Here is a 16752-nt window from a genome sequence, read left to right on the forward strand (position 1 = left end):
TTAATTAGTTTCTTTTTTATCACTAAATTAATTCCAAATTAATTCTTGATCAATACTATTTAAATAATATGATTTCATATTAATATATTAAAGCTTATAATATATTCATAAATCATAAATATACTATTGTCAAAAGACTATCCATACAAATTGTTCCGGTGAAGTGCAACCCAAATGGACCATGCCGGGTCGGGTCAAGTACATACCAAATATAGTTATGGACTTAAACACCTTATCCAACAGAGATATCCCATGGTGCCCCTGTACAAACAACTCAAGTTTCTCAAGATATTTCTCAACCTGCTCGTACAACTCGTATAGCTGATCGATTCGACAAAGAACCTGCTCAATCCAATCCAAGAGCAATTCTAAAGCAAGCTCAGAAACAAGCCAAGTCTCAAGGAGAAAGAGGATTGATTTTCATGAAAAATTCCGATCAAAACATCCGTGGAGATCGGCCTCAACTAAGCATTTCTGAGCTCGGGCGACGACGATTCAAAACCAAATACGGAGACCGGTCGGGTATTACAATGTGGGGATTTCACGAAGGATTAAATATCTGGGTGGTCAAGAGAAAGAGTGGAACGGTGGAGTACTATGCTAATCAGAATGACTTTAGTTCTTGGACTAAAGTTGATCTTACAGAACTATCTGAAGCTCCTTTCCACAATCCTTCAGGTGATCCTCGCGAAACCAAGTTCAAACTTTTCCTGGAAAATAAAGTTAAGAGGAAGTTTGACGTACTGAAGACTGCTGATTCTATCGTGAAGAAATTCAAAGGAGTAATTAATCCCAGCACCAATCGAACCTTTAAAAATGTGATGTGGCCTCCTACTCAATAGATGGAACAAATTCCTATTGTTCAACGGCTTCCTGATGGGCATCTGAATGATATGGAATATTGGGTTTTTGATGAGGTCACAGCCTCTGTTGTTATCAAATTCCCAACCTGTACAATCCGACTCGTTGAAGCGAAGGATATTCTTAAATTTGGTGAGCGTGACATCCGTACCTTGGCAAAACATCAAATTGTGGTAAAAAATGAGCTCTTGGAGGTTGCAGCTAAAGAATTTACGAGCATGGTTGCTGAAATTATCAACAAACGCATGTGGGCTGGTGCCATGGGAAAATCAGATGTGCTTATAGTTGACAAGGATTGAACTCATGCTAGCCTCAAACCAGGGGGAGACTGTTAGGACATGTTTTGTTGGTTTGAGCTAGGCATTTATGTTTTGTAGGCTTTGTTACACTATGTATAGGCATTTTGTGGGTTTTCGGTTGGGTGGACCGAAAACGTCCCGTTTTCGGTCCATGTGGTGTTTACGGATGCAAACTAGTTTGTTGTTACTGTTCCCTATAAATAGTGTACTTGCTTGTCAGTTGTCAGTAGTCGTTTGTGGTCAACTGTGTGTGTAGTGTCCATTGTACCAGACGTTTTCGGCTGATATTAAACGTGTGCAATTTGGATCAATTCTGTTTCTACTCTTTCTTGTGTTTGATCATTTCGACTTGATTGTTTGTTGATCACTAGTTGGTTCCATATTTGGGGACTTACAAGGGATGATTCTATGCATGAAACTATGAAGCATTTTTACTCAAAGAATGTCACAATGGAAGCCAAAATCTGTTTTGTGAAACTTCATCAAATGGGGACCATCAACGAGTATGTAAAAGGAATTAACGACCCTTACCCTTGAAATTATTGACCTTTCTGATAAGGATGCCTTTGTCTTTTTCTTTTACAGGTTGAAAAGAGTGGGTGAAGACGAAGTTAAATAAGCGTGAAGGATCTTGCATCTACAATTACTAAAGCCAAAGACTTGGTCAATTTTGACCAAACATTTACTTCAACATCATGAGATCCTCGACAAATGAACTTCAAGGTAGGTGGGAGAGAGATACTATTACAAGAAAGAAATTAAGCCTCAATAATGGATTCCCCAAAGTTGAATGATATTTCCTATGTAGCGACTCACACGGCCTACAAAATAACCAAATCATGTAAGGTTTCAAGAAATGATCCAAGATGAGGAAGAAAATAAGGATGATTATGTAAGGTCTTTGATGATCCTTAATACAATAAAAGCCAATATAGAGACCCCAAGGATGAAAAACAAAGGACTCCAATTTGTTTAAACAACTATTCAACATAACATGGTTCGAGCCCTTGTCGATAGTAGAGAAACATACAATTATGTGTATGTAGATGAAATAAAATGATTGGGTATCAACTATACAAAAAGAGGTGGATCTATCAAGGAGAGAAACTTGGCATCCAAGTCGACTGCAAGAGTGATGCGACATAGAAACAAAGATTAGAGTATGGGAATAAGTCATCAACCTATATGTAGTAAGGATGGATGAATTCTAACTCAAGCTTGGGTTGGAATTTTTAAATAATGTATATGTTTTCCCTATGCCTTTTTTAACTCGTTGTGTATCTTAGATGGTGGGTGTACATGCATGGTTGCTACAAAACAAGGTTGCAAATTCGGAACTAATACTCTCTTCACCATGCAGTTTAAGAATACTTTCAACAAACATGAACCATATTGTTTAGCGATAATAAATCACAATATGGAAGAGATTCCAACAATGGAGAAGGTCCCTAAATAAATTAAACGATTCCTTGGTAAACCACGATATTAAGTTCGACCTAGGTTACAAACCACCATCCAAATCCCCTTTTCTAATGGTGCCACCTAAGCTTGTGGAATCAAGGAAGCGGTTGAAAGAGCTATTAGATGTCACACACATTTTCCCTTCAAAATCCCCTATGGTGCATTGAATTGTTCCAAAGGAAGAATATGGTTCTCTATAGATGTGAATAGACTATTAGGCACATAACAAGGTAACGATAAAGAGTGAATACATGATCCTACTTATTATCGATTTATTCTATCAATTAGGGAAGACACAATACTTTTCCATTTTTGATTAAGATTAGGTACTATTAAGTATGAATTGTTGAAAGATATGAGGAAAAGTCCACTTGGGTCACATGGTATGGATCTTTTAAGTTCCTATTCATGTCATTTGGCTTGAAAAATTGATCATCTTTATTTTGTACTTAAATAAAAAAGAAGTTTCACCCATTATTTGATAAATATGTGGTGATATATTTTGACGACATTATAATTTATAGTTAGTCCTTGGAGGAGCATATCTCTTATTAGAGGTAGGTGTTCCAAGTTCTTTGGGAAAAATCTATGTAAATATTGAGAGATGTTCATTTGCTCAAGAAGGGGTGGAATTTTTGGGTTAAAAAGTCAAATATGGTCGGTTACTAATGGATGAAGTCAAATTCAAGGAGATTCGAGACTAGGAAGAACAACTAAGTTTACTAAGCTTCAATCATTCCTTGTTTTGGTTCTTCATATTATGGTTCATTCTTCCCCTCCTCTCCTTATATCTCTCATCTTCATCATGCCTGGACCGGAATCTCCCAAGTCAAAGTCGTCTTCAATCATCTCTAACAAGCCATTCTCCACCGTTAATATCAAGCATGCTGTTCCACTGGTTCTTGACTTGGACAAGATGAACTATGATGTATGGAGGGAATTGTTCGAACTCCATTGCATATGCTATGGAGTTGTTAATCACCCGCAACCTCCTAATGAGAAACAACCATCTACTTCTAATCTTGATGAACATGATAGGTTGGACTCCATTGTCAAATCATGGTTGTACGAGACTATTTCTACTTCACTCCTTCAACTGATTTTTAAGAAAAAAAGTTCCTGCTTATGAAGTATGGCAGAACATTAAGAAAGTATTTCGAGACAATAAGGTTAACAAAGTTATCCAGATTGATAATGAACTGAGAAACATCTCTATGGGTAACTCTACTTTAGCAAAGCAACCGCACCAAAAATCTAGTAGATTTGTTAGAAAACATGGATGCCAAAGTTCCTGAAGCGAATCTTGTTCCCTACACTTTGAATGGGTTGTCTCCAAAGTTTCGATTAATCGCCACCTTCATTCGGCTAAGAGATCCCTTACCGTCTTTTTGGGATACTCGATCTATTCCAAATCAAGAAGAACTTCAGATCAAACATGATGAATCTCATGTTTCTGTTCAAAATCTATCTGACAACTCCCCTTCTCCAATTGTTCTGGTCACAAATGGAACTCACCAGAACAATAACAATTTTCAAGGAGGCTACCGTGGTGGACGATGCGGCAGAAATCAACGTGGAGGCGGAGGTAGTGGTCGGTTCAGCAGTAGGAATAATTACTCTGGTGGCTACAATGGCAATTTTCAGTCCGGTGGGGGAAATCGCAGCTTCAGTGGAAGCAATAAAAGTGATGGCACATGGGTCTTTGACTGGTACCAGGTTATGCCTGGTGCTGGTCCATCACAACAATCGGGCCTGTTGCCTACTCCTCCAAATGGGCCTCAACAACATCAACACTAAGTCCAACATCAACCAAGCCATCAATTTTTTCAGCATTCTACTGGCCCAACTCTATCACAGCAAGCATTTCATGCTTTTCATCCCACTTCCATGGTTCAATGGCCCATAAATTCATCTCCCGAAGCCACTACAATCCCGCAAATGTTCAACTCTATGACTCTAAATGATCCGGGACAAATCGGGTGATACATGGACACTGGTGCTACTGCTCATCTTCACTCTGATGCAGGTATACTCAGTTCTGTTTTAGATAATAGCAACAATTTTTCATCATCAATTTTAGTTGGGGACGGTTCATCCATACCTGTAACCAAAGTGGGTCATACCACCCTCCCAAATCCTTATCGTAACCAAAATGGGTTATCCTCCTGATCTTTCAAACAATATTTTCAATGCGATAATGGGGGAGAACATGATAATCACCAGTTTCATCAATTATCCAATCAAAATGGCATTTACATGCATTTTTCATGTCCTTATACATCTCAACAGAATGGTAAACCATAACCCATGCTTCATATTATTAATAATATCATACATACTTTTTTTTTCATGCTCGTATGCCTCCCACATATTGGGTTGAAGCTCTTCACATGGCTACCTATATACTAAATATCCTAGCTACCACCACCCTTGATAATGACACTCATTATCACAAATTGTTTCAGAAACAACCTTCCTATGCACATCTTTGCGTGTTCGGATGTCTTTGCTTTCCTCATATTGTGACTCCTCACAAACTTTCACCAAGATCTACTCCATGTGTTTTTCTTGGGTACCCTTCCAATCACAAAAGGTATCGATGCCTTAATCTTGATACTCAAGAAATTATTATCTCTTGCCATGTTGTTTTTGATGAAACTGTCTTTCTTTTTTGCTCCACGATCCCCAATATCGCCCCCACTTATTCCTTCCTTGATAATCCCGATATTCCTCAAACCGCCTCCTCAATTAACCCATATTCCAATATTCAAAATCAGTCTGTGGGAGGTGTTCCTCTCGAAACCACTCTTCCTCCTTCTCATTCTATTTTTAACGAAACACCTAACATCACTCCTCCTTTATCTAGTGACATACCGCCTTTTACTCCACCCTCGGTTTCCTACTCTCCTCAGACCCCTTGATCTGAACTGGCTTCGGCCGTTTCCTCTCCATCCTCGTCGAGTTCTAACTCTTTACCTTTATCGCCTAGAACTAATCCTACTCGGTCTCTTCATCCTATGGTCACTCGTGCCAAATCTGGAATTTCTAAACCCGATAGGAAATTAAATCTTCATGTTGATGCTTCTTCTCCTCTTCCTAAAAATTACTCTCAAGCCTTTAATGACCCTAATTGGCTAAAAGCGATGACTGATGAATATACTGCTCTTATACAAAACAAAACATGGGTACTTGTAGAGAACCCTGTTGATACTAATGTTATTAATTGTATTTGGTGTTTAAAAAGAAATTGAATGTAAATGGTTCCTTATCACACTATAAAGCACGACTAGTTGTTAATGGTAGAAGTCAAAGACTTGGGATTGATTGTGATGAAACATTTAGTCCGGTTGTTAAATTGACTACTATACAGACCGTTCTTAGCATTGTAATAACTAACTGGTGGCCTATCCGAAAACTTGATGTCAAGAATGCATTTCTTCATGGCCATCTTCATGAGACAGTATATATGCAACAACCTCCTAGTTTTCATGATCACATGCGACCTCATCATGTTTGTCTGCTTCATAAATCTTTATATAGCCTCAAACAAGCCCTTCGTGCTTGGTTTCAACATTTTGTTATGTTTATCTTACGTTTTGGTTTTGTTCATAGCCGGTGTGACTCCTCTCTGTTCATCTACCGATAGATGGCCATATTTTATATCTTCTACTATATGTGGATGACATTGTTCTTATTGGATCCTCTTCCTAGCCGCTGTCAAGTATTATCTCCACACTTAGTTCTGAGTTTTCTATGACTGACCTGGGTGATCTTCATTATTTCTTGGGTGTTTCAGCCATTTGATCCTATACCGGTCTCTTTCTATCTCGACAGAAATATACTACTGAAATTCTAGAACGGGCCTCAATGCTTAACTACAAACCATCCCACACTCCTACTGATCTATCCGCCAAGCTTGATAGCTCTGGTCCTCCTGTTGACGATCCCACTTTATATCGCAGTCTTGCTGGTGTATTGCAGTATCTTACATTCACTAGACATGACATTTATTATGTTGTTCAGCAGGTTTGTCTATATATGCATGACCCTCGGGAACCATATTTTACGGCTCTTAAGTGTATCTTACGCTATATCTGTGGTATTACTGGTCACGAATTACAACTTTATAGTTCTTCGTCTCGTGACATCATTGCATACTCTGATGTTGATTGCGATGGTTTTCCTGCTTCTAGGCGGTCTACTTCAGGATATTGTGTCTTTTTAGGACACAATCTTCTTTCCTGGTCCTCTAAACGTCAACACACTGTCTCTCGGTCTAGTGCGGAATCAGAATATCGTGAGGTTGCCAATATTGTTGCTGAAACATGTTGGAGTCGTAACTTACTTCTAGAACAACATTACTCACCTCATCGGGCAACTATTGTTTAATGTGATAACGTGAGTGTTGTGTACATGTCTGCCAACCCGGTTCAACATCACCAGACCAAACATATTGAGATTGATCTTCATTTTGTTTGGGACAAGGTTGCAACATGTCATATTCGTGTTTTACATGTCCCATCTTCATCTCAATACGCAAACATTTTCACTAAGAGCCTTCCATCACCGCTTTTTCTTGACTTTCGGTCTAGTTTGAACGTTCACGATTCTCCTCCCGTTCACATTGCAGAGGGCTGTTAGCAAATTATATTTGTTTGTATTGTGTTTAGTTTTGTATTGTTTAGTATAGCCCAATTCTATTCAGCCCATTGTATTCAGGCTTTTCTCTATGTAACCTATATATTGTGATTAATGAATGAAGAAGATTTCACGGGAAAATAATAAAATTACAACTAGAGCTATTTGTTTAATAGATATATCACATCATTTGATTTCGATGTCGATCTATTATTGTTTTAAGAAATCTTTTCAGCTAAATCGTTTTGTGATTGGTTTAACCGAGTCTCGTTATTTTGCTGACTAATTTTATAAAATTACTAAGGGTCAAAACTAACTATGCTGATCATTTACATCTAACAGGTGAAAAGAAAACAAAGATAAAATAGTGAAACAAAGTTTATTAAGATAACAAAAATCTCAAATTGGCGTATATACAAGGATGAAATTGTACAATTAAACCAAGAAAAAACAAAACAAGTGAAGAGGGCCTGAGTTTTAAATGTCATGAAAGGGACAAGGACCCACTTGGCACTTGCTCTCTCTTTCTCTCTCCTTGCACTTTTTGCCCTTTCTATAGATATTTTGTGATGTGTTGTCAGATATTTTACACACCTCCGCAATCAACACCTACCTCACAACAAATACCCGAACAAGAGAACAGATTAGGAAAAGAGAAAAGAAATCTGAAGACTGAAAAGCTCTCTTCTTTATTAGGGTTTTAAGCGTCTGAAACTCAAAAAGATCTCAACTATAGCCCTCTATATCTTGGTAAGCTACTAAGCTTTATGGGTTCTGTTTCTTGTAACTTTATAGAAATGGGGTTTTCTAGGTTTGTTTGATTTGTCGTCACCTATAAGCTCTGGTTCGATTCATCGATGAACATTTCTTTATTGTGAATCTTTTTCCGATGAAGCTTTCATCTTCTTTGTCAGTATTCGGCTATTTCCACCGGCTTCGTTTTGATTTTGTCGAAAATTTGAGCTTGGATTATCATCGTATATGCTTGTTTTCAGCTTGATCTGCTCCACTTTAAGTTTCGATTAATTTTCTCCCATTTTTATCGGTTTATTTAGGTCTTTACTGCTTACTGATTCTTAATTTTGCAACCCACAAATCAATTTGAAGCCTTTTTCTACTTCACTTTAGTTTTCTAGATTCTGGTTTACCTTTTGTTCAGATGCAAGATGCTTAAAACCCTTTCAATTCGAAGCTTTTATTCCTTTGGCTTCCATCAATTTTGTATTATAGATTGTTCAGCAACGATTTTGTCAAGAAACTACACATTTATTCAATGATTTTATCAACAAGATCTAATCAAATTGTTCATATTATGAATCAATTACGTGCATTCATTTAATCTAATTCGAAATTTTTCCAACTTTCTGATTAAAATTTTCATTTATCCTGATTGATGCAGATGATTTGATCTCACAAACAGTAAAAAGTCCACTCCTGACAGGATCTTGCACGAGTTTCTGTTTTTCTTTCTAACGTATAAAGTTAGAGAAGCTAAAAAATCTTGATCTGGGTAACGTCTTTTCTTGAAAACATGGGGTACAATTGTGATTACTGTGGGGAGGCAAGGTCAATGGTGTATTGTCGATCAGATGCAGCTTACTTGTGCTTATCATGTGATCGAAATGTTCACTCTGCAAATCCACTATCAAAGCGCCACATGAGAACACTTGTATGTGATACATGTAATTCACAGCCTGCGGTTGTTAGATGTGTGGATGAAAAAGCATCTCTTTGTCAGAATTGTGATTGGGTAGGTCACAATGGAGCCAATTCAAGTGCAAGTACACATAGTCGACAAACGTTAAATTGTTATTCAGGATGCCCTTCGGCTGTTGAACTTTCTTCTATTTGGTCCTTTATGGAATCTTGTGAACAAGATATGGAATCAATGAGCATCGCTGATAACAGCCAAGAACATTCTGAAAACAAGACTCAAGATTCATCACTGCCAGATGAGAATAAGAGTGATTGGATGGGTTCTTTCAACATCGAGGGTGATAATAAGTCACAAGACATCTTTCACCAAGTAAAACCCTTGAATTCTTCTCAATCAAAGGTAAAATTTTCTTCCTTTTCAGTTATCGTTAGTTCAAGTTTGCTACAGTTGAAGTGGGTTGATCACAAAAGCTTTAAATTTTCGATCTTTTGCATTTTTATTACTTCAAGATTGTAAAAATTGAAGTGGGTTGATTACAAAATCTTTCACTTTTTAATCTTTATGAGTTTTTTTTTGCATCTTTATTAGTTGAAGATCGTAATAACTAAAGTGGGTTGATCAGAAAATCTTAAATTTTCAATATTTATCGAGTTTTTTCATCTTTATTAGTTCTAGATTGTAATAATTAAAGTGGGTTGATCACAATATGGTTAAATTTTCAATCTTTATCGAGTTTTTTGTATCTTTATTAGTTGAAGATTAGTTGAAGTGGGTTGATCACAAGATCTTAATTTTTCAATCTTTATCGAGTTTTTTCATCTTTATTAGTTCTAGATTGTAATAATTGAAGTGGGTTGATCACAATATCGTTAAATTTTCAATCTTTATTGAGTTTTTTGTATCTTTATTAGTTGAAGATTGTAATAACTGAAGTGGGTTGATCAAAAGATCTTAAATTTTCAATCTTTATCGAGTTTTTTGTATCTTTATTAGTTGAAGATTGTAATAACTGAAGTGGGTTGACCACAAGATCTTAAATTTTCAATCTTTATCGAGTTTTTTACATCTTTATTAGTTCAAGATTGTAACAATCGAAGTGGGTTGATCACAAAATCTTTAAATTTTCAATATTTATTGATTTTTTTTGCATGATTTACTTGCAGGTATCATATTCAAGGACAAAAGATTCTGAACAACTCGTGGATGATGGGCTCTACGATGATTTCACCATGGATGAAGTTGACATGAACATCGAAAACTATGAAGAACTCTTTGGTGTAGGCCATAACGACCCAAAACATCTTTTTGCCAAAGATGGAATCGATAGCTTGTTTGGCATGAGAGACTCAACAAAGGTATCTATCACTCATTCATATTTTTTTAGTTTCTCAAATTGACACAAACTACTAAAAAAAACATTATATTTTCAGAAATTTGTCAGTTTAACCTCTCATACATCATCTTTTTCCAATCAAACCATAAAACTTTCGGACATTTTTCCAAATTAACCATTTTGAACTACCCAAAATATCAACGGCTTTTTCGTAATTTCCCCTTAAAAGTTATAACATTTACTAGTTGCTAACAACTTTTGATTGTTTTAGGAGCCAGAATGCAGTCAAGCAGCCTCAGTGGATTCATTAATTAGCTGCAAAACCGAACCAAACGCGTGTTATGCAAAGCAACATTCAAATCTATCATTTTCAAGTCTAACTGGTGGTGATAGCAGTGGTGGTGAATATCAAGACTGTGGGGCCTCATCTGTGGTTCCAATGGGTGAGCCACCTTGGTGCACCTCTGGTCCAGGAAGCACTACTATCAGAAGTGATGCTGTTCTTCGTTACAAGGAAAAAAAGAAGATGCGCAAGTGAGTGTGTTTTCATGTTACATGCGTTAAAATTTCATCTTTTTATATTACGAAATCGCCCTTTTGACACTCGATTTTTTGTGCAGATTTGAGAAGAGAGTAAGGTATGCAACACGAAAGGCGAGGGCAGATGTGAGAAAACGTGTGAAAGGTCGGTTTATTAAGGCTGGTGAGGCTTATGATTATGATCCCATGACTGAAACAAGAAGCTTCTGAGAACACATGTATGAAAACTGTCGAATCAAATCCTTGTTTAACTTGTCATCTTACTTTGTAAGAAGATGAGTTGAGAGAATTTAGTGATGGTGAATTGTTGTGTTTCTGATTGGTGATATGTACAGGATGAAGAAGATCTTTGTAAATTACAGATGGATTTAGGGTTTGAGTCTTGACAATTTTATAGTTCGTCTGTTGATGGATTTTATGTTTTGTAGTGTGTAGTATTTTTGGGAAAGTTTTAAGGATTCCATTCTTGTTATCTGAGATTGTTTTGAGCAAGAATAAGGTAGTTTCTGTTCGAGGTATGGTAGCTCTGGTGTAACATGAAAAGAAATCAATAAAGACGGATTGGATCTTAGATACCCTTGTAGTGAGAATAAGCACCAATGAAGTTGATAACGAGCATGTAAAATGTAGCAAGATTTTTTTTTTAAAAAAAAATTATGTTTATATTTCTTTCATAGGATAGGATGTGGCCATTGCGTTATCTCAATTAGGCATTTGAGATTCCTTTCGATGTTAAAGGTTTTCTTTGATAAGATAAAAAGTATTAACATCTCTTTGATTCCCGATCTATTTGTTTGGGATTTAGTTTGAAGACTAGCATCACTTTCTTTGCTTTATGTATTCCAAATTTCCAATAATAGAAACACAAATATAAGATGCAAACAAAATATAAGATTTATATAGTTCATGCTTTATAAGGTCAGAACGAACAAACTCCACATCTCAACCATCTTCTGGTTGGAGGTTATCAACTGCCTTCCAAAACTCCACATCTCAACCATCTTCTGGTTGGAGGTTGATCAACAAGCAACCAACTGCCTTCCAAGAACTCTCGTAAACTCAAATTTGTGTAACATTATCTCTTTAGTTTGATGTCTTCTCATCAATTATCTAGAAGACTGGTTGAAGCTTAAAAAATATTCAACTTCTTTTGTCACCATTTTTATAAAACATATATATTGGATTCTTGGTAACAATGATTTTTCTCAAAGATGTGTCATCATTTATATACCCCTTGGTATCATTTTTAAGTTCACACTACCTTTAAAACTCACTCCCATTTGAGCTCCACTAACTAGGGCTGAGCAAAACTAAAACTGGAAACCAATAAAAATGAAACCAAACCTAAACCATCAGTTTGGGTTCTGATTTTTTAAAACCAAAAAATTCGGTTTGGGTCTGATTTGTGTATAAAAAACTGACCCCGTTAATACTGAACCGACCCAATGGTTTTGAAACCGATCAGAAACCAATTATTAGTTCTTTAATATATTTTTAACAAATATTGTATACACTACCCTATTATGTGTACATTGACTTCTATAGTCAAAGGTTTCCATTGAACCATACTCTTATAATCTTTCCCTTTCCGACGACAGACATCAAAACATAAACGACAATTACATCGACCAGTGGCAGAGAAACGGTGGCTATGGAATCTCCTTCGGAAAAAAGACTCGAAATAATCACAAAAACAAAAAACAACAATGGAATCAAGTGCAAAGAACATGAACACGCACCACAACTAGGACGACGGGGGATGTTGCTAGGGATAGGGTTTTGGATGCAAGGATTTCGATTTTACCCGTGGATGGCGGTGTAATGAGAAACCTTTTAGGGGGCATTTCAATCGAGCGATTCTCCTCCCAAACAATGTTCTTATTCTTTGGAATCCTATTAACTCTTAGGTTCTTCATCACAATCTCTGTAAACAAAAAATCCCTCGACTTACCAAAAAGCAAATACAATCATGGAATACGAAAACAACTCTCATATCTCTTACTTGAGCTAAGAAAACCTGAGATTTATCAACCGATTTCATGGTTGGCAGCATCATACGCCATCATCCCAGTCCCTTACCAGGAACAATGTTCTACTACCAAACACAACATCCAAACATCGAATCATCAGTTATCGGAATCTCAAAAGTATATGGTCAGTTCGCTATGTTAACATGGTATCAGATTCACTATTCGTTCTGGTTTCTATCATAGAATCAAGATACCAGATTCACTATACGTCATCACTGTTTATGGGGTCTCTAATGGCGTTTGTTATGTCTTCTATTGCATCAGCGTATATTGTAAGTGGGTATATTGGGGTTGCGCTTGCTTCGTATGTTGAGGTTACATGAACTGATTTTCGCAACCAATTAAAAGGTTCAATTAGGTTCAAAGGCTATCTAGAAAGAAATTTGAAGAAAAAGTTCGATTAGGTTTTAGCAACGATATATGCATCGATATGAGATCCAAAACGAAGGTGAGCAAAACAATAGTTTCTAAAAAGACATGAGATCGAGAATAGAGATGGGCGGGATGATGATGTGTGCATCTGGAGACGACGACCTTGAATTACTGGGTCTTAGAGCATCCATTCAAAGCATCTATTGAAGATGAAGGGTAAGAGTTACAACTTTTCCCATTTGATCTGGATTTGATTCCTCACGTTTATGAAGATATGTCTAGGTGGCTATGAAACCTTTGGTCAATGTACACATCAACACTTTAACATGGAAACCTATTAATTTTTTAAAAAATGGTATTTTTGACATGGAAATTTCGAGTTTAATGGTCTAAAGGGTCCAAAAAAAGATTAAATGGTCATTTAAAACCAAACGTGAAACTTTCATGTGCTTTTATGTCAATAACCCTAGAACGAAAAAACTAACTGGATTTAGTCAAAGTACATACTTGGACAAGGTACTAAAACGGTTTAGTATGGAAAATTCCAAGAAATGAGAGCTACATATTTAGAGCAATGCCAAATTGAGTAAGACTCAAAGCCCCCGTACGGATGACGAGATAGTTGATATGAGTCAAGCCCCCTATGCTTCGACTGTAGGATCGATCATGTACGCTATGACATATACTCGCCCTAATGTGTCCTTTTCTTTAAGAATGGTCTGTCGCTATTAGGTAAATCATTGGACAGCAGTAAAGAACATTCTCAAGTATCCGCCAAGGACAAAGGATATGATTATAGTCTTTGAAGGTAGTGATACGTTGAGAGTGAATGATTATAGTGACGCCAGCTTTCAAACAGATAGAGACAACTTTCGTTCTCAATCTGGCTGGGTGTTCACATTAAACGGAGGAGTAGTTACTTGGAAAAGTTACAAGCAAGATACGGTGGGTGATTCTACTTGTGAATCTGTAACGTCCTTAAAATACCGAATAAAATTTTCATTTAAATAAGTTAAAGCCATTGATTCATTATTCCAAAGACGATTAGAGTTAAAGTATTCTCAAAACATTAGAGTAATTTGTAAAAATTCAGTGTGGAATAAAACTCCAGGGGATGCAATGCGATCAAGCCAGATCCTTCATTTGAAAACAGAAGTACCTGAAACATAAACATAAAACCGTAAACACAAAGCTTAGTGAGTTCCCCAAAATACCACATACTTAACATACATAACAAATCGAAACTAAATTGGGTTTAGTTCACCCCCTTTGGTATCTTTTAACCGATATTGGGTCTATTTCACCCCCTTCGGTATCTTTCAACTGGTACTGGGTCTATTTCACCCCTTTCAGTATCTTTCAACAGGTATTGAGTCTATTTCACTCCTGAGTCTATTTCAACTCCTTCGGTATATTTTAACCGGTACGGGTCTATTTCACCCCCTACAGCTAAACATACATTCATATCAACAATAGTCACAGAGACAACAAGCACATACAGGCATATCAACAAGTGTAGCAAAGACAATTATCATTCTATAAACATAATCCAGTGGGCAGACATTGATGTCTTCGACCCACGAGTACAGTGAAGAGACTCATCTGAACTACTCAACAGAAGACCAATAGCTAGCTCATCATCAGAACAGCCAACCCAAACTTCCTAAAACCAAACCGAGACTAATCCTTAGTCAAATACTCCATTCTACCCAAGTTTGACCAAGAGTCAAACTATTCAAAAACTCAACGATCAAAGTCCAAAAGGTCAACGGTCAGCTTAGTTAAAGTCAACGTCACATCGTGACCATTCCTTGGTTACGTCATGAGAATGCAGTGACAAACAATCGCGATTCTGGACATTGTCACATTGTGACACATCCTATGTCATGTCGTGACTTTTGGTCAGAAGTCCAAAATCTTCATTAAGTGCTTAATCTCTTCAGACCGAGGCCCAAAAACCTCAGATCTAAATCCTAAATAGCTTCATAATGGATAAAGTTTCCAACTTTATCCATTAGGATGATCCAAACAACCAAGATCTAGTCTTTAAGTCTCAAAGGGACCAAGAATGCATCTTCCTTAGCTAAATCCATTAAGTCCAAGTCTCCAACCTTCAGATCTGAATCAATATGACGTTTAGATGGATAAAGTTTCCAACGTTATCCATAATAATGTCTCAAGCTTTCAAGATCTAAACATTAATACACCAAAATGGCCTAAATGACCAAAAATAACTTGCATGGTTGAAAGGGAAGGCAAAATATCAAAACTTTCCTAGTCCATGAGCTCCAAGAAAACATTCTAAACTGATCAAAAAGGTGTTGGGGTCCGGATCTGAAACATACAATGTTCTTGGGACCTTGGAGAGTAATAAAGTTGCAAACTTTATTCCCAACTCTCATTCAAAACTCATTAAAATGGACCAAAACACCAAATACACTTAGATCCAAAGATGAAATGCAATAAAGCTTGGAACTTTATAACTCACAAAGGTCTAGAAGGTAGATGAAAGTTGAGATTTTCAATTGTCAAGCTTCAAGGATCAATCTTGTATGAAAACATTTCTCTAAAACCACCAAAACTCCAAAGAAAATGGATGAGAGGGGAGAGGGGAGGCTCAAATATTGAAAATGGAGGCTACGGTTTCTCCCAAGAGGTTCTAGATATGATGCAGGCTAAGAAAATACCCTAAAACATGAATCCTTACCTTTAAATACCTTAAAAACCCTAAAAATTTTGTGGGCTTTTGGGTTGCATAATTCTCATGTTGTGAGAATACATTCTCACCTCGTGAGCACTTCTCACGTAGTGAGAACGAGTTTTCACTCATTTTCACTCCAACTTCAAACAGTCATAACTTATTCGTTTTCGAAAATCTTTATATCCACGGAAAGGTATTGACGAATCCATACTTCTATCTAGTGAATTTTGGATTAACACATGTCGAACTAAAAACCATAATTCATGAAAGAAGTCTAAAACATCACTTTTCCCATTTTACCCTTTGACTCCAAGACACAAACCAAGGCTTTAATCAGTTATCCAACATTGTCATCATCCAATAAGGTCTAAATCACATTTCCTTGAAGCCCAAGACTTTTACTTAAGCTATTCATTGACCACAATCCTGAAAATAAGAAATTTCTCGTTACATGATGTTACAGAATCAGAGTAAATAGTAGCAAGTGAAGCATCAAAGAAAGCGGCTTAGTTGAAAAACTTTATCAGAGATCTTGGATTAATTCCAAATATTCAAGAGCCAATGGAACTTTTCTGCAATAATGAAGGTGTGGCTGCTTTGACTAAAGAACCTAGAGACCATGGCAAGTCAAGACATATTGATAGAAAGTACCATTATCAGACATAGAGTAGAAGAAGGTCACCTCATTGTGAAGAGGATATTATCATAAGAGAATCCTATAGATCGTTTGACGAAGGCTTTGAGTAGGGTCAAGCATAATCAGCATGCTAGGAGCATTGGTTTGAGAGATGATATTAGTTTTAGTAGTTAGATGAGTAGTTTGAAACTTGTAACAAAACAAATGTATTTGACTTTTGGTA

The 16752-nt window shown here is 36.7% G+C and overlaps 1 protein-coding gene and 1 long non-coding RNA gene across 2 annotated transcripts; one reads left to right on the plus strand and one right to left on the minus strand.

The window, feature by feature from the left end:
* Window positions 1–7830: 7830 nt before the first annotated feature.
* LOC145116436 (zinc finger protein CONSTANS-LIKE 9-like) lies at window positions 7831–11401 on the plus strand. Its single transcript, XM_079052782.1, has 5 exons — window positions 7831–8009; window positions 8659–9315; window positions 10080–10271; window positions 10521–10783; window positions 10870–11401. Exons 2-5 carry the CDS (start codon window positions 8791–8793, stop codon window positions 10997–10999), a joined length of 1110 nt encoding a protein of 369 aa, XP_078908908.1. The 5' UTR covers window positions 7831–8009; window positions 8659–8790; the 3' UTR covers window positions 11000–11401.
* An 852-nt stretch (window positions 11402–12253) lies between these two features.
* On the minus strand, window positions 12254–13461 carry LOC145116227 (uncharacterized). Its single transcript, XR_013711933.1, has 2 exons — window positions 12792–13461; window positions 12254–12713 (listed from the first exon to the last, which is right to left on the minus strand). It is a non-coding gene; the product is annotated as an uncharacterized LOC145116227 (long non-coding RNA).
* Between the last annotated feature and the right edge of the window lie 3291 nt (window positions 13462–16752).

This window comes from Lactuca virosa, chromosome 5 (genome assembly GCF_052849685.1).
Source record: "Lactuca virosa cultivar CGN04683 chromosome 5, Lactuca_virosa_CGN04683_v6, whole genome shotgun sequence".
Lineage (NCBI taxonomy): Eukaryota > Viridiplantae > Streptophyta > Magnoliopsida > Asterales > Asteraceae > Lactuca > Lactuca virosa.

Coding starts and splice junctions, on each gene's coding strand:
- LOC145116436 (XM_079052782.1), top strand. CDS start 8,791: ATGGGGTACAATTGTGATTACTGTGGGGAGGCAAGGTCAATGGTGTAT. Junction 9,316..10,079: donor TGAATTCTTCTCAATCAAAG/GTAAAATTTTCT, acceptor ATTTACTTGCAG/GTATCATATTCAAGGACAAA. Junction 10,784..10,869: donor GAAAAAAAGAAGATGCGCAA/GTGAGTGTGTTT, acceptor TTTTTTGTGCAG/ATTTGAGAAGAGAGTAAGGT.